Source organism: Lemur catta, chromosome 10 (genome assembly GCF_020740605.2).
Source record: "Lemur catta isolate mLemCat1 chromosome 10, mLemCat1.pri, whole genome shotgun sequence".
In the NCBI taxonomy this organism is placed as follows: Eukaryota; Metazoa; Chordata; class Mammalia; order Primates; family Lemuridae; genus Lemur; species Lemur catta.
Genome location: NC_059137.1, coordinates 37,540,250 through 37,560,379, shown reverse-complemented (window position 1 = coordinate 37,560,379; position 20,130 = coordinate 37,540,250). Strand labels below are relative to the sequence as shown.

The 20,130-nt window shown below is 43.8% G+C and overlaps 1 protein-coding gene and 1 non-coding gene across 2 annotated transcripts in view; both read right to left on the bottom strand.

The window, feature by feature from the left end:
* DCAF12 (DDB1 and CUL4 associated factor 12) overlaps window positions 1–2,343 on the bottom strand; it is a 36,392-nt gene extending 34,049 nt beyond the window's left edge. The window contains exons 1-2 of the mRNA XM_045562964.1: window positions 1,919–2,343; window positions 570–824 (exon numbers count right to left, since the gene is read on the bottom strand). Of these exons, the coding sequence (XP_045418920.1) occupies window positions 570–824; window positions 1,919–1,996 (333 nt within the window). The 5' untranslated portion in view covers window positions 1,997–2,343. The remainder of the gene's footprint in view (window positions 1–569; window positions 825–1,918) is intronic.
* A 6,669-nt stretch (window positions 2,344–9,012) lies between these two features.
* On the bottom strand, window positions 9,013–9,114 carry LOC123646811. The gene has a single exon (XR_006738059.1). It is a non-coding gene; the product is annotated as a small nucleolar RNA U13 (small nucleolar RNA).
* Window positions 9,115–20,130: the final 11,016 nt, after the last annotated feature.

Sequence of the window (20,130 nt, the reverse complement as noted above, 5' to 3'; positions counted from 1 at the left end):
CTTATACCCTGAAATATACCACCAGACACACATTCTCTGCCTTCCTTATAGGAAATGGGTCATGGCTTTCTCATATTTCAGTTTAAACATCTTTAGATTCTATTCCCTGAAAAACAATGTTTGCCTTATTCCTATCTTCAGCCAAGTGCTATTTTAAATACTTCTACATATGTACATATGTCCTTAGGCTGACAGATAACAACTTGGTTTTCACTGTTATGTATCCTGAATGATGCTCTCAACATCATTTCCTAAGTATTTCCTTTGAGGCCTCTTGACTTAAAAAGCAACATAAAAAGATGAGGCAGAAAAAAAAAATTAGAAGCAGCATATCCAGTGGGCAAGAGGCCTAAAGATATACATTTCTTTGAAGACTTATCAGAAAAGAAATGTAGAAGTGAGAAGAGGCATAGAAAAATAGAGGAAGAAATCAACAACAGAAGAAAATAGAGAGTAATGCAATTCCCTTCTGAAAGAAACTGATGGGGAAAATGAGCAGGGAGAAATTCCAGAGCCATATATTCAGGACCTAGTGCAAAGCTCATGTCCTCCCAGACACTTACACTTACCGTGTTGCATTTTGTGCCACACACCACTTGCCTATGATTCAACCACTGAGATGCAAACACTTTATTAAGGGTCCCAAGGTGAAATTCTCTCTCCTTCAAGAGACTTGGGAGTTGCTGTGCTGCATAACCATGCAACACTCGAGAGTAGTTGGTTTCATTCTGTAGCTTGACTTCCCGGTTCTTTACGTAGTAAACTAAAGATCTCTTCACTGGAGGGAGTCTTTTCCTTTTGTGAAGCGAGTGATCCCAGCCAAACTGTGGAAAGCAACATTGGAAATCAGGGCTTCAGCTACTTTTATTCAGAATAAGAGATCCATTGTATTAGAGAAATCACCAAGAACTCATCTAGCAGGATTTACATACAACGTAAATACAAACATAACAGAACGAGTCTTGCGATCCAGAAAGTCCAGTTTAACTCTTCCAACATGAAAAGACGTTGCTGATAGTCAAACTTACCTATGTGAATTACAAGGACTGAAAAACAAGGGAATGGAAGCAGAAAAGAACAGGCCAAAATGTTTACTAGACCTTTTAAGAGTAAAGGATTCAGATCTCCTATAGCTATTCTTGATAGGTAAGGGAATGAAGGCCCAAGTGATTGCCATACCGACGGGGCTGCAACTCTACCCAGCCCCCTTCTCCCTCTCAGCCTGTATTCCCCACGGGGCATGGGGGGTGCAGCCCAAGGAGCCAGACTGGGGTCCCAGGGATGAACTATCAATGGCCGCTCCTCTGTCATCACGCACGCGCTGAAGGCAGTTGCAGAATTCGAAAAATCAAACACCAACGGGGTGGTGGGCACGGGGAAACCAGACTCCGAATCCAAGTCCAAGAAGGCCCTCCTCTCCAAAGAGGGCGGTATAGAGATGATAACTGGGAATTGCTGTTTCTTCTACAGGGTTTCAAGTGCCAAGAGGCCCAGCCCATGGCTTAATATCCATAGGAAGACTCCTTCCTCGATGAGGGACGCCATCATCCCAGCTTCCCGGGGGGGCCCTGAAAGACTCTCCCTTCTAGTATCTCTTGGGAGGTTGGTTTTGCTACCAATTCCCCAAAATTCGCTTTCCCCTTTCTCTAAAGCCAAGATTCTGGTTTCTCCTCAAGCCCTATTCCGGACTGCACGCCTCCCGAGGAATATGCCCCATTTCTGAGCTCCCCTTTGGCTCCTCACCGCCCTGGCCTACGTGCTCTAAAGGCCCCGGCCCTGACTCTATAGGCCCAGGGCCCATTCTAGTCCCGCCTATGACCACAGATCTTGGACCCCGTATCGTGTACCCGCATCTCGGACCCAAACCCCCTCTGGTGCCTGGGCCTCATTACCCAGGTCCTGGCCTCTCAGCCCTCACCTGCGGGTCCTGAGCGTCGCTCCCAGCTCCCGGCGAGGCCGGCGCTTTCCGCTTCCTGCTAACTGCTTTCCGGGCCATAGTGGGCAGCGCCGCCGCGGCCCCGCAGCCACATGGGGCGCGGGAAGCGAGGGGTAGCAGGACAGCCGGTCATACACTGGGCCCCGGGGCCGCGCACTAAGTGCGCCTGGCCCGGAAAATGGCCCGGACCCGGGGCGGCAGTAGAAAAATGGGAGGCAGACAGATGGGAAAGACGGGGGTAGGATTGGGGCTGGGAAAGGGAAGGGGAAGGGGCAGCAACAGCAGGAACGAAAAGCTTTCCGACGACCGAGTGTGGAAAGGACGGCGAGCGGCTAGAACCAAAACACCCCCTCCCCCTCGCCCGCGCGCCGTCACCTTCGCGCAGCCGCACTTCGCAGCGCGTCGCCAAGGAGACACCGCCGGAACGAGCCGGGCGGGACTTAGGGCTTTGGGGAGAGTTCGCGGCTGTTGCCTAGCCGTAGCTCGACCTTTTCCAACGGTCATTTGGCGGCCCCTTGGGGTAGACGAGCTGGGGCCACGGGAATCTAGTTTCTGGCCGCTGACCTCGGACCCCAGCCCCCCCATCCGCTTGCACCCGGAAGTGAGGACTCCCAGCACTATTGAGGGAAGGAATCCCTCCCGGCACTCGCGTCTATGCGGCAGCTGCTGCTGGTTACCTATTATCTAGCACCAAATGTTTCCCGAACGTACCACAAAGCGTGCCCTGGAGCCTAGGGCTGGGTACGGGGTCGAGGTAGGGGGGCGAGGGAGGAGGCAGAAGCCACTCCGACCCCTCAAAGGGGAAGTGTGGCTCGGAAGTCAGGGCATCATGGCCAAACTTTCCCATCGCAAAGAATCTGGCCAGCACATCCCGCCCAGGCCGCCCTGCTCTGGCTGCCCTCTTCCCACCCTTGGGGAGCCCTCAGGCTCCATTATCTGCTCCATCTCTTTCCTCCCAGTGTTGCTGTCCTCCTCCTCCTCCTGACCCTTTGTTCTGTGGGAACCACAACCCCTCAGTCACCTTCTCCTTACAGTGTGACTGTGCCTCCCCTGTAGTAGATTCCCATGAGCTGCCATCGAAGCACACTGTCTTTTGTGCCTTATGAAATAGGCCTCATGCTGTAATTTATCTGTCATTGCCTGCCCCACTCTTGGAGCTCTGGTTGTGTCTCCATTAGGGCAGGGTGGGAATTCTGAACCACAAGAAAGAGTGGCCATTTTTGGCTTGTCAGTCCATTTAGGCTGGCATTGGCCACCTAACAAAGGGGCTCCCTCAGGATCACCCTTGCCTCCATTTTCAGAAGATCCTGAAGGAATACGACTGCCAGCCTCCACTTTCCTCAGGCAAAGAAACCTTCCGAAAAGCAGAATGCCCTTGCTTGGGGCAGACTGGTCTCAGGCTGTGGTGCCCAGTTACCTGCTGGTCCCTTCAGGCTTCAGGCCTCATACCTCCAGGGAGCTCTGTTGGCCCATCTGAAGTTGTGCCTAGAATGAGATATGGATTTGTTTTCCAAGCCAAACCAAAGGCCAGATTGAGGCAGGGTCCTCCACCATCCCAAGTTGCCACTGCCGCTAATCCCTAATGCCACCTTGGGAAAGGCAGCTCCATCTTACTTGGTCAGGCCTGTCCCTGTATAGACAAGCATATAGTGAATGGGTCAGGGGTGGGTCAGCTTCCTTTCTTAAGTCTGTTATTCTAGTTCTGTTTTGCCTCACAATGCTCTGGATGACGCAGGAGCCCATTGGGCAAGAGTCTGGAATCCTTTGAAAATCTCTAGGCTCAGGCTGGGCTGGGCTTGGATCCTGGTCTTCTCTGCCAGTGTTAGAGGGGAACACAGGGCACTGCTGCAGGCTAATTCTTAAAGTTGGTGTACTTCTTCTTGACATCCCAGGAACCATCCACAATTTCACAGCAGAGCTCACTATTTCTGTGGAAATAGAATGAAGGCCTATTTGGAAGTTTAAAAGTTCACAATTGCTTCTAAAAGACTGATAATACCAAGTATTGGTGAGAAGGTAAAATGAATGAATGGAACTCTCATACATTGCTAGTGAGCATGTAATTTGGCACAACCAATTTGGAAAAATTTTTGGCAGTACCTACTAAAGCTAAACATATATACACTATAACTGGCTCTATAAGTAAGAAAACATTTTTTACAGTCTTTTTGTTTTTTGGTAGTTCTCTTATGTTTCAAGTTCCCAGGCAGTAAGATTTGCTGACCAGAACTTTGTAACTTTCTGTTGCACTGATGCATTCCCTTTTGAGTTTCTTTCCCAGAAACAATGGTGCCTTCTTGCAGTCACCAGATAACTACAAAGTCTTACACCACCTGTTTGTCCAGAGAAGACAAGATAAGTGATACCCCACCATACATTGTGCCCAAGGACCCACTGAGCCTGCACACAAGGCTGACAGAATGACCAGTATTAACCCCTAGCTCATTATAATACTAAAATCCTTGCCCTGGGAGGGACTTATTCGCCATTTTTTGATCATGGGATGTATGTAGTAACATGATTTCTCACTGCGCTTGCATGCCCTGCACTCCACCCGAAACACGTAATGATGCTCACTCCCCCTTATTCATTTCACCTCCAGAAAAACCCCTGTCCCTGTTGATTGGTGGCAGATGTGAGGCAGTCCATACTTCCTTCCTTGCAATAGACATGTCCACTGAAATAAAGCCTTTCTTCTTTGACAATCCTCATTGTCTCAGTAATTGGCTTTCTGTGCGGCGAGTAACATTGAACCCCCCTTACAGGTTCATTAACACCTGCTAAAGCTAAACATATATACGCTATGATCCAGCAGTTCTACTTCTGAGTTATAAACCCAACAGAAATAAGTGTTTATTTCCACCAAAAAGCATGTACGGGGCCAGACGTGATGCCTCAAGCCTATAATCCCAGAACTCTGGGAGGCCAAGGTGGGAGGATTGCTTGAGGTCACGAGTTCAAGACCAGTCTGAGCAAGAGCAAGACCCCATCTCTACTAAAAATAGAAAAAATTAGCCAAGCATGGTGGTGGCTGCATGTAGTCCCAGCTATTTTGAGAGGCTGAGGCAGGAGGGTTGCTTGAGCCCTGGAGTTTGAGGTTGCAGTGAGCTGTGATGATGCCATTACACTCTAGCCAGGGTGACAGAACGAGACTCTATCTCCAAAAAAAAAAAAAAGGCATGTACATGAATTATTCATAATAGTCCCAAACTGGAAATGGTCAGATGTCAATCAACAGTAGAAAAGATAAATTGTGTTTTAGTCACACAATGGAATATTACACAGCAGTGCTACACGTGGATACCATGAAAGTTGATCACATGAATCGGGTCATTCTTGGGAATTTAGTCATCCCAAGTAAAACAGAGTCCAGAGGGTGGGGGTGGGAGGAGGTGGGGGTGGCGGGAGTGGAAAGCGCTCAGGGCACATAACATTGCTCCATAAATGTAATTCTCTGCGAGCCTGGCTGCTTGAATCTGCCTTCTGTAACCTGAGATCAGTTTTACTTAATAGCTGCTGAAACAACCTGTTGTGACTCTAAGAATAATTTTACCCATTGCCATCACTTACCAATCAGAGCTTGCCAATTCCTCAAAACCTTACCAGTGTCACTGAACTTTCTTGAAGATCAACATGTGACATTTCTCCTTTTTACAAAACCACCAACCTTCTCTTTGTGGAAGACCACCCAGTCTGTGTGCATGCCCCATATTGCAATTGCAATCCTTTCTTCACAAATAAAACCTTTTTTATTTTTTATTTTTATTTTTTTTGGTAAATACCAGGTCTCACTCTCTCATCTAGGCTGGAGTATGCAGTGGCATCATCATAGCCCACTGCAGCCTCAAACTCCTGGACTCAAACAGTCTTTCCCCCTCAGCCTTTCAAAGTGCTGGGACTACATTGCATCTAGCCTAAAATATTTTAATTTCAGAGATTAATCTCTACATTTTACTTGATGTAGACAAAACTATATGGATGCATTTTACAATGTTGAGTGAAAGAAGTCAAACACAAAGCAGTAATTCCTAAATGTGATTAGTAAATGCCCAATTTCGTTTTTAGGAAGCACAAAAATAGACACAACTGATGAATGGTAACAGAAGTCAGAGTAGTCATTACTCTTGGGGGTGTTTACTAACTGGGAGGGGACTTTGGGGAGCCTTCTGGTGTTCTGAAAATTTCTTTTTTTTTTTTTTTTTTGAGACAGAGTCTCACTCTGTTGCCCAGGCTAGAGTGAGTGCCGTGGCATCAGCCTAGCTCACAGCAACCTCAGACTCCTGGGCTTAAGCGATCCTACTGCCTCAGCCTCCCGAGTAGCTGGGACTACAGGCATGAGCCACCATGCCCGGCTAATTTTTTTTTTTTTTTATATATATTTTTAGTTGGCCAGATAATTTCTTTCTAGTTTTAGTAGAGACGGGGTCTCACTCTTGCTCAGGCTGGTCTCGAACTCCTGACCTCGAGCGATCCACCCGCCTCGGCCTCCCAGAGCTAGGATTACAGGCGTGAGCCACCGCGCCCGGCCTGAAAATTTCTATATCTTGTTCTGGGTGGTAGTTATACTGATGTGTACATACGTAAAAATTCATCAAAACTGTACGTTTAAGATTTGTGCAGTTTATGTAAGTATACTTCAAGAAAAAGAAATAAAACATTCAACATTCATTCTTTCTCCTGGACTCTTCTGCTCTTCCTCTGTGCTTTCCTTTTCTTTTCTTTTTTTCTTTTTTAGAGATGGAGTCTCCCTATGTTGCCCAGGCTGGCCTTGAACTCCTAGGCTTAAGCAATCCTCCCCCCTCAGCCTCTTGAGTAGCTGGGATTACAGGCAGACATCACCACTGTGCTATCTCCTTTGTACTTTTAAAGAGATAATCTGGCAAGGAAGGAAGAAAATTTAAAAACCTTAGCCCTAGGCTGAAATGAACCTGGAGAGGACATTGAATTCATCATTTTTGCCCTCAGCATTACAAACAAAACAAAACAAGCATACTACTCTCTAGAGATATGAAAGCCTGGGAATTCATCTTTGTCTCTTCCTATTCTCACAGCCTCTCCTCACATACACTCAACACATATTTTCCATTACCAAGTTCTGTTTATTTTACCTTCTAAATATCTTGAATCTATTCACATCTCCAACCCCCTCCTCCAGTCCAAGTTCGTGTCGTCTATTGCCTGGACCATTTGTGAAGGTCTCCAATATGGACCATTGTATCCATCTCTCTAGAGGGATCACTCTGTCCTCTTTTGTTATTCTGTTCCTCACTCTGCAGAAAATTATCTTTTTAAATGCAAATTTCATCAAGTCATCCTCAATTCCAGCTCCAGGTTAACACTCTCCAACATCTTCCTCATGCTGTTTGGATAAAGACAAAATCCTTAATCTGGCCTACATGAGCCTTCATTATCTAGCTACTAACTTGATACCAGCTACATCTTACATAATACTCCTCCTCCTCTTTCTTTTTTTTTTAAATTTCTCTTTATTTAAATTTTAGTTGACTGGGTAATTTTTTTTTTTCTATTTTTAGTAGAGACGGGAGGGCGGTGGGTGGGGGTCTCACTCTTGCTCAGGCTGGTCTCGAACTCCTGACCTCAAGTGATCCAGGAGTGAGCCACCATGCCCAGCCTCCTCCTCCTCCTCTTCTTTCTCAGCTCCAGTTGTACTGGCCCTCTTTCAGTCCTTCCTAACCAAAATGCTCCCTCCTGCTGCAGGGCCTGGGCACAGCTTTACCTTTACTTGATATACTCTTTCCCCTCCTCTTTGCTGTTGTAATACCTAGTTATCCCTCTAATCTCAGTTAAAACATTATTTTTAAAGTGTCCCCTGGCCTCCTTGACTAATTATAATTCTTTATTAGGTTGCATAGCACTGTATGTTTCTCCTTTGCAGCACCTATCACAAGTAGAATTTTACGTTTATTTGTATGATTATTTGATTAATACCTGTTTCCGCCACTAGAATATAAACTTCTTGAGAGAAAACAGGGACTATGGCTATTTTTGCTACCATTGTATCTCTAGTGCCTACCACATGTTTGTATTCGACAAAAATGTGTTGAATGAATGGATAAATGAATGAATGAATGAATTTTGAAATTTTCTTCCGAGATTGAGAAATATTCCTTATTTGTTCACTCTTTCTAGCATATAATAAGAATCATTTATTAGTAGTAAGTAATTTCTTAGACGCAAACATCAACTTTTCTGTGACCTGGTTCCCTCCTACCATCGCCCATCTTTCAGCCTGGCTAAGATGCCTTTCCTCTGTGCTCCCACAGGAGCTTTTCATGGATAATTTATCATACTGTATTAAAATGGTCTCTTTTCATGTCTGTCTCTCCCGCTAGGTTGGGAGCTGCTTGAAGGCAGAGGACACCCGTTATTCATCTTCAAATCCCTAGTGCCTGGGAGGGCACCTAGCATATTTTACACCCTCCCCAAATGTTGAATGACTGAATGAAGAGTAAGTCAAATGTACATTTTACAAAGTCCTCTAGGCATGTTAACAATAAACTATAGGGAAGAGACTGTGTGATGAGAATAATGCTGCAATAACTTGCTTCCAGGATCTTTGGTAGGTCTATTTGCTTAAGATAGCTTTTCTTTTCCTAATTACAAAATAAATATATGCTCAAAGTAGAAAATTGGAAAGCAAGGAAAAAAAAAAAGAAAGACATTAAAAAAATCACCTATTGGCCTGGCACGGTGGCTCATGCCTGTAATCCTAACACTTTGGAAGGCTGAGGTAGGATGATTGCTTGAGGTTAGGAGTTTGAGACCAACTTGAGCAACACAGTGAGATCCCATTTCTACAAAAGTAAAAAATTAGCCAGGCATGGTGGTGCATGCCTGTAGTCCCAGTTACTTGGGAGGCCGAGGCAGGAAGATTGCTCGAACCCAGGAGCTGAAGGTTGCTGTGAGCTAGGCTGACCTCACAGCACTCTACTCGGGGCAACTGAGTGAGACTGTCTCAAAAAAAAAAAAAAAATCTTGATATGGGATCTTCCAGTTCTTTTTTGTATGTATCTATATCTGTGTCTCTATATCCATATCTAGTCCTTTTTTTTTCACATCAGATGGCCAATGTGCCAACATAGTAACAAGGTTTGAAGGAGGACATTTCACACATAGGCAGGAAACTCAATCATCACACTTATGAACTACAAAAGGATCATATCTAGTGCTTTTTAAAGATGATTTCAAACTATACTATTTTGTAGCTTTCTATAAAAACCCTAACAGTTCCAATCCTCTCCAAGCTCACCCCTCCTATTCGGTCCTTGTGTCCATTTTATCACAACGTAATGTGATATTGGAGGCCCATCAGTGGGCTGGGGACCAGGATCTGCACCTGTTTATTACCTTCTGTTTGCCTTAGTCTTGCCAGGAAGTATAAACAATAAGAAATACTATAAAATGCTTTGGACAAATTGAATTGTATTGTGCTTGCTTAGCAACAGTAATTCCTCTTGTTTGTTTGCATAGATTTCTGGGAACAAACAAAGCAGATGTTGCCACAATTCCCTGTATGACTCTACTCTTCATGCATTGGAGCTAATTAACTATCCTTGCTAGCAGAAGGGCAAGTGAGAGCTCAGGAGGAAAGCACTTTTGTTAGGAAAAATGATTTGGGATTTTAATTCATGCACACATAATAAAAACATAGCAAGGAAAGAGACTTGGAGGCCATAAGGAGCATGAACTGGCACAGATGGTAAGTACTTAATAGCTGCTCTCTGATGATGTAGAGATATTAGAGGTCTCTGAGGCATATGAATGGTAATTACTTCACCCACTGTGGAAATATTTTTCAGATCCTGGGGTGTAAGTTATTAAAGGTAGAAGATGGGCCGCATGCATTGGCTCACGCCTGTAATCCCAGCACCTTGGGAAGTCAAGGTGGGAGGATTGCTTGAGGCCAGGAGTTTGAGAACAGCCTGGGCAACATAGCAAGACCCCATCTCTACAAAAAAATTTTTTTTTAAATTAGCTGGGTGTAGTGGCATGTGACTGTGGTCCTAGCTACTGGAAAAGCTGAGGCAGGAGGATTGCTTGAGCCTGGGAATTCAAGGTTACAGAGAGCTGTGATAGTGTCACTGTGCTGCAGCCTGAGTACAGAGCAAGACCCTGTCTCTAAAAAATAAAAACAAATAAAAAAATAATAAATATGGAAGACATTATAGAGATAGCTCTTATCTTAAACTCATAGTTTCAAAGAAAACTAAGGCCAAAATAGGCAGGTCATGCAGCCAAACAGCAGATGAGTCAGAACTAGAACCCAGGAACTTTGGTCTACATGATTCTCAACATTGCCACCTTAAATATCTGGGTCCTGTTCAAGTTACAAGTGGTATTTATTTTAGCATTTTCCTTGTACTCTCATGTTTTCTCTTTATTCAGAACCTGAAAGCAAAGGAAGAGATGAAACTTTTCTACTTATAAGCTCAAGTAATTTATTTGGAAAAAGATAAGAGAAAAGCAGCCAACTGGAAAAAGAAAGTATCTCATGGAATCATTCTACCTCCTTCATACTTTTCCGAAATGATTAATTGGGCACTAAATATAAAAATAAGAATTCTAGGCTGGGCATGGTGGCTCACGCCTGTAATCCTAGCACTCTGGGAGGCCGAGGCGGGAGGATCATTTCAGGTCAGAAGTTCAAGACCGGCCTGAGCAAGAGCGAGACCCCATCTCTACTAAAAAAATAGAAAGAAATTAGCTGGACAACTAAAAAAAGAAATATATATATATATATATATATATATAAATTAGCCGGGCATGGTGGCACATGCCTGTAGTCCCAGTTACTCGGGAGGCTGAAGCAGGAGGATCGCTTGAGCCCAGGAGTTTGAGGTTGCTGTGAGCTAGGCTGATGCCATGGCACTCTAGCCCAGGCAACAGAGTGAGACTCTGTCTCAAAAAACAACAATAACAACAACAAGAAAAAAAATATATATATATGTGTGTATATATATATGGCTTACCAAGTCGAACAAAGGCTTTCTTTGTTTTTCCGCTTCCCTCTCTCCTGAACAAAGGTTTTCTTATCATTAGTCAAGTAGACAATAACATTTTTGGTCTGATAGCACAAACAACAAATATCCAGAAATACTTTTAAAAACAATTACCAAGAAATAAATGCAATACCGTTGTGATTTTTCTTCCATGTCTGTGTGTGTGTGTGTGTGTGTGTGTGTTCCTGTCCTCTGTGTGTGTCTTTATTTTTTGAAGTAAATTGGGAGCAGAAATTTTCCCTATTGTTTAAACATAACATAATATTATGAGAACTTCCCCATATTATTTATGTGTCTCTTTTTTTATAGCTCCAAAACAGTTATTGATATTTATGTCTCTCTTAAAAATATAACTTTTAATGCTGAAAAATAATTCGATAAACAAGTGCACCATAATTTAACTAACTATTGTACTTTTAGGCTGTGTATCAGTTCAGGTTCATTTTTTTATTTGAGACAGAGTCTCACTCTGACTCTGTTGATTGGGCTACAGTGCCATGGCATCAGCCTAGCTCACAGCAACATCAGACTCCTGGGCTCAAGCGATCCTTCTGCCTCAGCCTCCCGGGTAGCTGGGACTACAGGCATGCGCCACCATGCCCGGCTAATTTTTTCCATATATTTTTAGTTGTCCAGCTAATTTCTTTGTATTTTTAGCAGAGACGGGGTCTCACTCTTACTCAAGCTGGTCTTGAACTCCTGAGCTCAAACGATCCACCTACCTCGGCCTCCCAGAGTGCTAGGATTACAGGCGTGAGCCACCACATGCGGCCCAGTTCAGGTTCTATAGAGAAACAGAACAGTAAAACACACACATACACACACACATAAAGTGAGATTTACTCCAAGGATAAAAGGATATATGTGATTTTGGAGGCTGGCAAGTCCAAGATCTGTACTTAGGGCAGGCTGGAAATTCTCTGGCTAAAGCTGATACTGAAGTCTTGAGGCAGAATTTTCTTGTTCTCAGGGAAACCTCAGTTCTGCTCTTAAGACCTTTCAGCTGGTTGGATGAAGCCCATTCACAGGATCAAGGGTAATTCCCTTTACTTAAAGTCAACTGGTTATAGAATATTAACTGTATCTACCTTCACATCAACATCTGGATTAGTATTTGATTATATAACTGGCACTATACATAAAACTAATAATTCCACCCCTTGTCAACTTGGCACCTATGCACATCTCCTTAAACTACACTTTTTTTACTCATTTTAATTTCTTTTTTTCTTTTTGGTATTTGGGTTAAGAATATACCTTAAAATATACTTAAGAATAAATAAGAACAATGAGAAAGTCATAATTCCACCCAACATGATATAAGGATCCTGTGTACAGCCAAAAATGCACGAATTCATTCCCACAGAAGAGGACACAAAGTCCTTCTGTGATGTTCACTCTCCTCTTCCATATCCTGTAACTTAAATACTGTGATGTAAAGTTAAATATTATTAATACATCCTATGTTATGTGATAAGGGGCTAAGAGTGGAAAGAAAACAGAGATATTTTATTATACCCATATATTCATAACAAAATAAAGAAGAAATGTAATAATAGCAGTCTTCGTTTCTGCAATAGTCATGTGATCATAGCTGTAGTTTCTTTCACTACCCATTTCATGTTCCCCTTTCTGTCAGCAAACACCTCAGTTGGTTGTGGTTCTTTGCCTGGTAGGGTGAGCTATACCTTTCTTCCTCAAGAGTCTGGGCCATAAGTAGTCCTGCCTGGGTTGTTGTAGTTTTCCATTAACTTTAATCACAGGGCATGGGCTGGGCGTGGTGGCTCACGCCTGTAATCCTACCACTCTGGGAGGCCGAGGTAGGAGGATTGCTTGAGCTCAGGAGTTCGAGACCAGCCTGAGCAAGAGTGCGATGCCCACCCCGCCTCCAGTCTCTACTAAAAAATAGAAAGAAATCTGGCCAGGCAACTAAAAATGTAAAAAATTAGCCAGGTGTAGTGGTGTACATCTGTAGTCCCAACTACTTGGGAGGCTGAGGCAGGAAGATCGCTTGAGCCCAGGAGTTTGAGGTTGCTGTGAGTTAAGCTGATGCCATAGCACTCTAGCAGGCAACAGAGCAAGACTCTGTCTCAATAAAAATAAAAATAATAAAAATAAATAAATAAATAAAAATCACCGGGCATGGTAACACTAAGAGAAGCCCTACGGGATATCCTGTATTCTAGACATACTCTTTCTTATCTCCATCATGTAGTAGCAGCACAGTTTCCCCTGGGTAGTCAGGATCAATCACCCAGACAGTACAGTAGCTCTCTTCTTTTCCTATTGACTCAGAGGCACGAGGAGCCCAAAGTAGCCAAGTAGCAGTCTTAACTTCCAGTTCAATGGAATCATTGTTGTGTCTCTGGTGAAAGCATTCCTCCTTTTGGAACTAAGACTTCTAGATAGGCAGAGCAGAAGGTCATGGGAACAGAAAGCAAAAATTTTGCTAGTGGGTCAGGAGGCATAATAGTTAAGTGGTGCCACTCTCATTTCCACCCCTAGGTTCCTGGACCTGTGAAATCCTGGCTATTGGAGAAACAGCACGATATATTGGTTGCTGATTTAGAGCATACATAGCTTCCTGGAGAAATCTTTGTATATATCTCTTATTTCATGGAAGTAAGAGTAAGAAGTCAATGGGTATAATCATTTTTAAAACTCTTGATAGATTATGCTCAATTGCCCTCCAGAAAGTTTGTGTCAATGTTTTGTTTACAACCTTCTTTAGCAACATGAACATTGTCTATTTCAACATACTGTTATCAATACTGCTACGGTGTGTTATCATTGTCAGCTACTTTTGAATAAACTTTTCTCAGAAAGGCTTCCTGCTGAGGAAGTAAATCAAATATCTTGCAGTCAACATGTGCTAGGTTTTTTTAGTTACAGTACATTGAAAGAAAAAGTCTAAGGCCAGGTGCAGTGGCTCATGCCTGTAATCCTAGCCCCCTGGGAGGCCGAGGTAGGAGGATCACTTGAGGTCAGGAATTCAAGAACAGCCTTAGCAAGAGCAAGACTCCATCTCTATGCTTACATCATTTCAGGACAGAAGAAAAAAAAAAAGACTCCATCTCTACAAAAAGTAGAAAAAAATGCCCGGGCACAGTGGTGGGTGCGTATATAGTCCCAGCTCCTTGGGAGGCTGAGGCAGGAGGATCACTTGAGCCCAGGAGTTTGAGCTTGCAGTGAGGTAGGCTGATGCCACAGCACTCTGGCACAGGGAACAGAGCGAGACTCTATCAGAAAAAAATAAAAAAAGAAGAAAGGCAATGAGAATATGAAATCTGCTTAGCAAGCCAATATCTCTCCTTGTCTTTTTTTTTTTTTGAGACAGAGTCTCGCTGTGTTGCCCGGGCTAGAGTGAGTGCCGTGGCGTCAGCCTAGCTCACAGCAACCTCAAACTCCTGGGCTTAAGCGATCCTACTGCCTCAGCCTCCTGAGTAGTTGGGACTACAGGCATGCGCCACCATGCCCGGCTAATTTTTTCTATATATATATTTTAGTTGACCAGATAATTTCTTTGTATTTTTAGTAGAGACGGGGTCTCGCTCTTGCTCAGGGTGGTCTTGAACTCCTGACCTCGAGCAATCCACTCACCTCGGCCTCCCAGAGTGCTAGGATTACAGGCGTGAGCCACCGCGCCCGGCCACTCTCCTTGTCTTTTTTTTCTTCCTTTCCTGTCTTCTAACTCTTTTTCTTGTAGTCTATCTAAATAGACACACACACACACACACACACACACACACACACACACACACGCTTGCGTGCGCAGAAATTTGCTTCTCTGTATTCCACAGGTTCCAGATTTTTAGCTCCAGATACATAAACAAATTTAGGCCTTCTCTGTTTTTCCTGCTCATCCAATCTCCAATGAAACAGCCCTAAGAATGGAAACCACTTCCTCCCTCAGAAGCTCTCTCCTGAGCACAGTGAGGCAGTAGGCAGCAGTGAATGGGCACATCTCTCCAACCACAGTGGGCAGAAGGGTATTGCTTTCTTTGTACAATTGGATTTGTTGGGAATAGAGGAGCTATATTATTCCTGGGAGGCTTTCTGTCTTTCCATAAAAGGGTATTTTTGAGGAATTCTTCAATGTAGGTATCACAAATGGCATATGTTCCCATTTCTGTCTACATTTCTAACTTTTTTACATTCCCTTACAGGGTATAGTAGACAGTTGTTGTTTTGGTTTTCCCAGTATCCATGGTATCCATGCACCCTTTTTGGGTAACAGAATCCTGAATATACTTTTAATTTCAGTCCAGGTGATTTGACTGGGGCTGACCTGTCCATTACTCTAGGATTGGATATATAATCTAGAACTATTGGGAAAAAGGCTCTCATAATGCTGGGGTTGCTACACTAGAAGCATGTAAGGCTGGAGCTGCTGGGATCAGGTTGCCATCCCGTGGGGGGAGCCTATCTAAACATGAAGTCGACACTGAGGAAAACGGAACCCACAGATAGAAGCCAATCCTGATAACACTGTCTGGGAACCTCCTTCAGTTTGAGTAGAGTTTCTGTCACTTGCAAGCAAACAAATTTTGACTATTCCACAGGGGATATCAAAACCATTTGTCAGCTCTTTAAGTGACTTTTTGGCTGATGTTGTGCCTACCCAGATGTTTCTTTTATAAAAATTTACTTATGCTTTACCTTATTCCAGAAAGTACTGATGGGCCCTTCTAGCAAGAAGGTGTCCCTCTTTTGTGTTCTATTTTGCTATATAGGAAAAAAGTCATCAATTGGGATTTAGGGTTCTTAATCCTGCTTTCACCACTTACTAACAGTGAGACGCTCAACAAATCAGGGGAATAAATCTGAACCTCGTTTTCCTTACCTTAGAAATGGATATATGGTTTAAACACACTATTGAATTGTACTAAAGACCAAACAAGATAACATACATAAATTATAAAATGCTTTGAGCATGTAAAGAATTGGCCAGGCACGGTGGCTCACGCCTGTAATCCTAGCACTCTGGGAGGCCGAGGAGGGTGGATCGTTTGAGCTCAGGAGTTCAAGACCAGCCTGAGCAAGAGCAAGAACCCATCTCTACTAAAAATAGAAAGAAATTATATGGACAACTAAAAATATATATAGAAAAAATTAGCCGGGCATGGTGGCGTATGCCTGTAGTCCCAGCTAGTTGGGAGGCTGAGGCAAGAGGATCGCTTGAACCCAGGAGTTTGAGGTTGCTGTGAGCTAGGCTGACGCCACGGCACTCTAGCCTGGGCAACAGAGTGAGACTCTGTCTCAAAAAAAAAAAAAAGAAAAAAAATAGAAAAAATTAGCTGGGCACAGTGGTGCACGCTTATAGTCCCAGCTACTTGGGGGGCTGAGGCAGGAGATCACTTAAGCCCATGAGTTTGAGGCTCTGGTGAGCTATAATTGGGCCACTGCACTCCAGCCTGGGTGACAAACCAAGACTCTGTTTCAAAAACAAAAAAATTTTTTTTTTCTTTTTTGAGACAGAATCTCGTTCCGTTGCCCAGGTTAGACTGCGATGGCATCAGCCTAGCTCACAGCAACCTCAAACTCCTGGGCTCAAGCAATCGTCCTGCCTCAGCCTCCCGAGTAGCTGAGACTACAGGCTCCCACCATGACGCCTGGCTAATTTTTTATATTTTTTAATTAAAGGTGGGGTCTTGCTCTTGTTCAGGCTGGTCTTGAACTCCTGAGCTGAAGTGATCCTCCCACCTTGGCCTCCCAGAGTGCTAAGATTAAAGGGGTCAGCTACTGTACCCAGCAAAAAAAAATTTTTTTTTTTTAATTTGCTAGTCTGAAAAAAAAGCAGCTAATTGCTTCATTTTAACTTTGTGAATCATGCTTCCAGGGTGGCAGGTAGAGATGGTTTTAAAGTTTTCCAAACCAACCTGCACAAAGGAGAGATCAGCAACTACTTCTCTCCTACTCCGGCACCAGCTGATTACTCAGCATGTCAATTAGATGAAGCAGTTGGCCAGAGAAAATTTACAAGCAGGTGTGGACACAGAAAAGGACACTGCCGGCCGGGCGTGGTAGCTCACGCCTGTAATCTTAGCACTCTGGGAGGCTGAGGCGGGTGGATCGTTTGAGCTCAGGAGTTCGAGACCAGCCTGAACAAGAGCGAGACCCTGTTCCCTCTAAAAATAGAAAGAAATTATCTGGCCAACTAAAAATATATATAGAAAAAATTAGCCGGGGATGGTGGCACATGCCTGTAGTCTCAGCTACTCGGGAGGCTGAGGCAGAAGGATTGCTTGAGCCCATGAGTTTGAGGTTACTGTGAGCTAGGCTGATGCCACGGCACTCTAGCCCAGGCAACAGAGCAAGACTCTGTCTCAAAAAAAATAAAAAAATAAAAATAAATAAATAAAAAAAGAAAGAAAAGGACACTGCCCTTCTGCCTAATTTTCTTTATGAATGAAGGAACGCATGCCCTTGTTGAACCGGTGAAATCATTGTCCAGTGATCTGTATCTCTTCAAATCCATTTCAGTCCATGTTCCTTTTGGTGCCTTCTGAAATCATTGCATGCTTCTGTTCAACTTCCTTCTCCTGGGAGTAAGAATCTAGGGTGAGGGACCCATCCATACATTCAAATTATAAAATAATGATTAGAGGACAAGGTGGATAAAATCATACTCTATTCTATTTTATAATCTTTAATGCTTTTAAAAACATTATCACAGCATTATTCTGCTTGAACCTTTCAAAAACCCTGAGAAATAAATAGTAGCACCCCCATTCTACCGAGGAGAAATTTGAGGCTCAGAAAGGTAAGGCAACTTGCAAAAGCCACACAACTAATCAGTGGCAGAGGCAGGACTGAAACCAAATAATTACCCAATCCAGTGGTCTTTCCTCTACATCCCCCCATTAGGGATGCAGTGCACCCTGTGTTGTGGTAGGCAGTTCATCCTAAGCACAGGTAGCTCTATCAAGGCCATTTATCCCTCTGGTCCTTTGTAACACTCTCTTCATCAGGGGTAAGGGTTATCTCTGACACTAGATCCTCCAAACCTGTTACCACGAATGTACCGTTAGAGTTAGTGACCAAAGGGGACCCTCACCCTTCAGAATCAGGCATTAATCACTATCTCAGGTTCCCAAGTCGTTTGTTTTTTTGTTTTTTTTTTTAAGGCTGGACTCAAACTCCTGGGCTAAAGTGATCCTACTGCCTCAGCCTCCTGAGTAGCTTGTGCCAACCCAGGTCATGTCTTAACATTACCGAATAGGTTGACAATGGAGTTTTTCTACTACTAATGGTAATTCAGCTGAAGTAATCAGCAAGAGTCCATAAGAGAGAAATTTCTGGTCCCAGCCAAGATATCTTAATTCAGCTATTTCTCCTTAATATCTGAGCTGGCTGGAAAAGGGTGGGGGGGGGGGCCCACAGGAAGAGGCAAAAGATGAAACGTGATTCAGGAAACCGTGAAAGAGGGAGATGGGAAACCCTAGTATTTCTGGGAAAAATGTCAAGCTGTAGTACTTTGCCCAAGCAAGCCAGACTTTGAGATTGAAAGGGTCTTTCATATCTTCCATGTGTTTATTTTTTTCTTCCTTTTCCTCTTTCTTTCTCTCCCTTTCTTTTCTTTTCCCTTCCCTTCCCCTTCCTCCTTCCTTCCCTCCTTTCCTTCCTTCCTTCCTTCTTTTCTTTCTTTCTCTCTCTCCCTCCCTCCTCCTCTCTCTTTCTTTCTTTTCTTTCTTTCTTTTTCTCTCTCTCCTTTCCCTCCCTCCCTCCCTCCCTTCCTTCCTTCCTTCCTTCCTTCCTTTTTCCTTCTTTCTTTCTTAGCAGTCTGGCTGTACAGGGATTAAAATATGCTGAGGATTTAATTTCTCTAATTACTTGGAAGACCATCTGTGCCTTGCTTTGACGCATGAGCCCCTGCTCTGGCCAGGAACCATGTGCTGATCTGCCAGGGCTTTCTTTCTCCAGCCTTTCCTATTCCCCATCCCCTACCATCTGGCTATGGGATCATTTTTGTCAGAGGGTAGGACTGAGAGATGGAGCTCTAGACTGAAATCTTCCCCACCCAGCTGTGCCCCTGATACCCTGGGGACAGGCAATCATCAGAGGACCATTTGACATTAGCCACCCCTGGCCACCAACAAACATCCAAGAGCTGCATCTGGGTAGAAACCTACTGTGGCTGAGTGAGTGACGTGTTTTCCCATCCCCCACCATGGAGACTTTTGCAGTTTTATCTTCCTTTGGCAGGCCTAAGTTCAAGGCTGAGTCATGTGGGTGAGCATGGAAATATTTTTATTATGTTTAAATACAGGATAATAACTTTACAGCAGAATTCTAGTAAAGATGGCATGTTGATCCAGTTAAAATTTACTCTCTATAATGAAAAATCACGAGCAAAAATGGATTGTTCAGATTCCTGTTTACTGTATAGAATGAGACAGACTTATTGTAGGCTGTTTGGGGAGAGGAGAAAGCTGATTTAAGTTACTGCATCTTTTAATTTTTCTTGCCATTGAGCAGCAATTTCCCTTCAATTTTACCTACTCCTCACTCTCCCAAGAATCTGAGGAAGAAAGGAAATTGAGCTAAGAGGAGAAAAGGAAGAAGATTGCCTTCAAGGTGGTCCACTTTTCTCATTAACTTCTTTTGCATGTATATCACCGTTGATTCTACCCAGCCATTTCTCTAACTAATCTGCAGCCCACCTCCCCACCTAGATAACCAGAATGCCCCATTCTTTGCTGGAATAAGTCATGCACCTCAGTTCAGAGCTCTCAGACAGTTGGCACACAAAGTCCACTTAGTGGGGCCTTGTTCTTCTCTTTGATTAGCACAGAGCTCAGCTCTTTGTCTTGCCAACAGAAGCAAAAATCAGAGGTAGAGGGGTCTTCCAAGATAAGCAAATCTAACTCCCTAATTAAGTAGATGAGCAGACTGAGACCACTCCTCTCACCAAAAGAGGAGGGCAAGATGACCGTCCTTGGGTCTCACTGGGAAAAAGGCAGGAGAGTGGGTAGTGGGGTGTAGTTGTTTGGAGCACCCAGTTTTGGTGGATTTGAAAGCCACTTCCACTCTCTAAACCTGTTTCCTTTACTGCAAAATGGGGATAGTAATATTGTCCACCTTGTGTGACTATCAATGTTACTGAAAGTTTGGCATTTGTCCCCTGTCCCCGAGGATGCATCAGAAGAATGAGGACAAGTGGTTGGAGGAGAA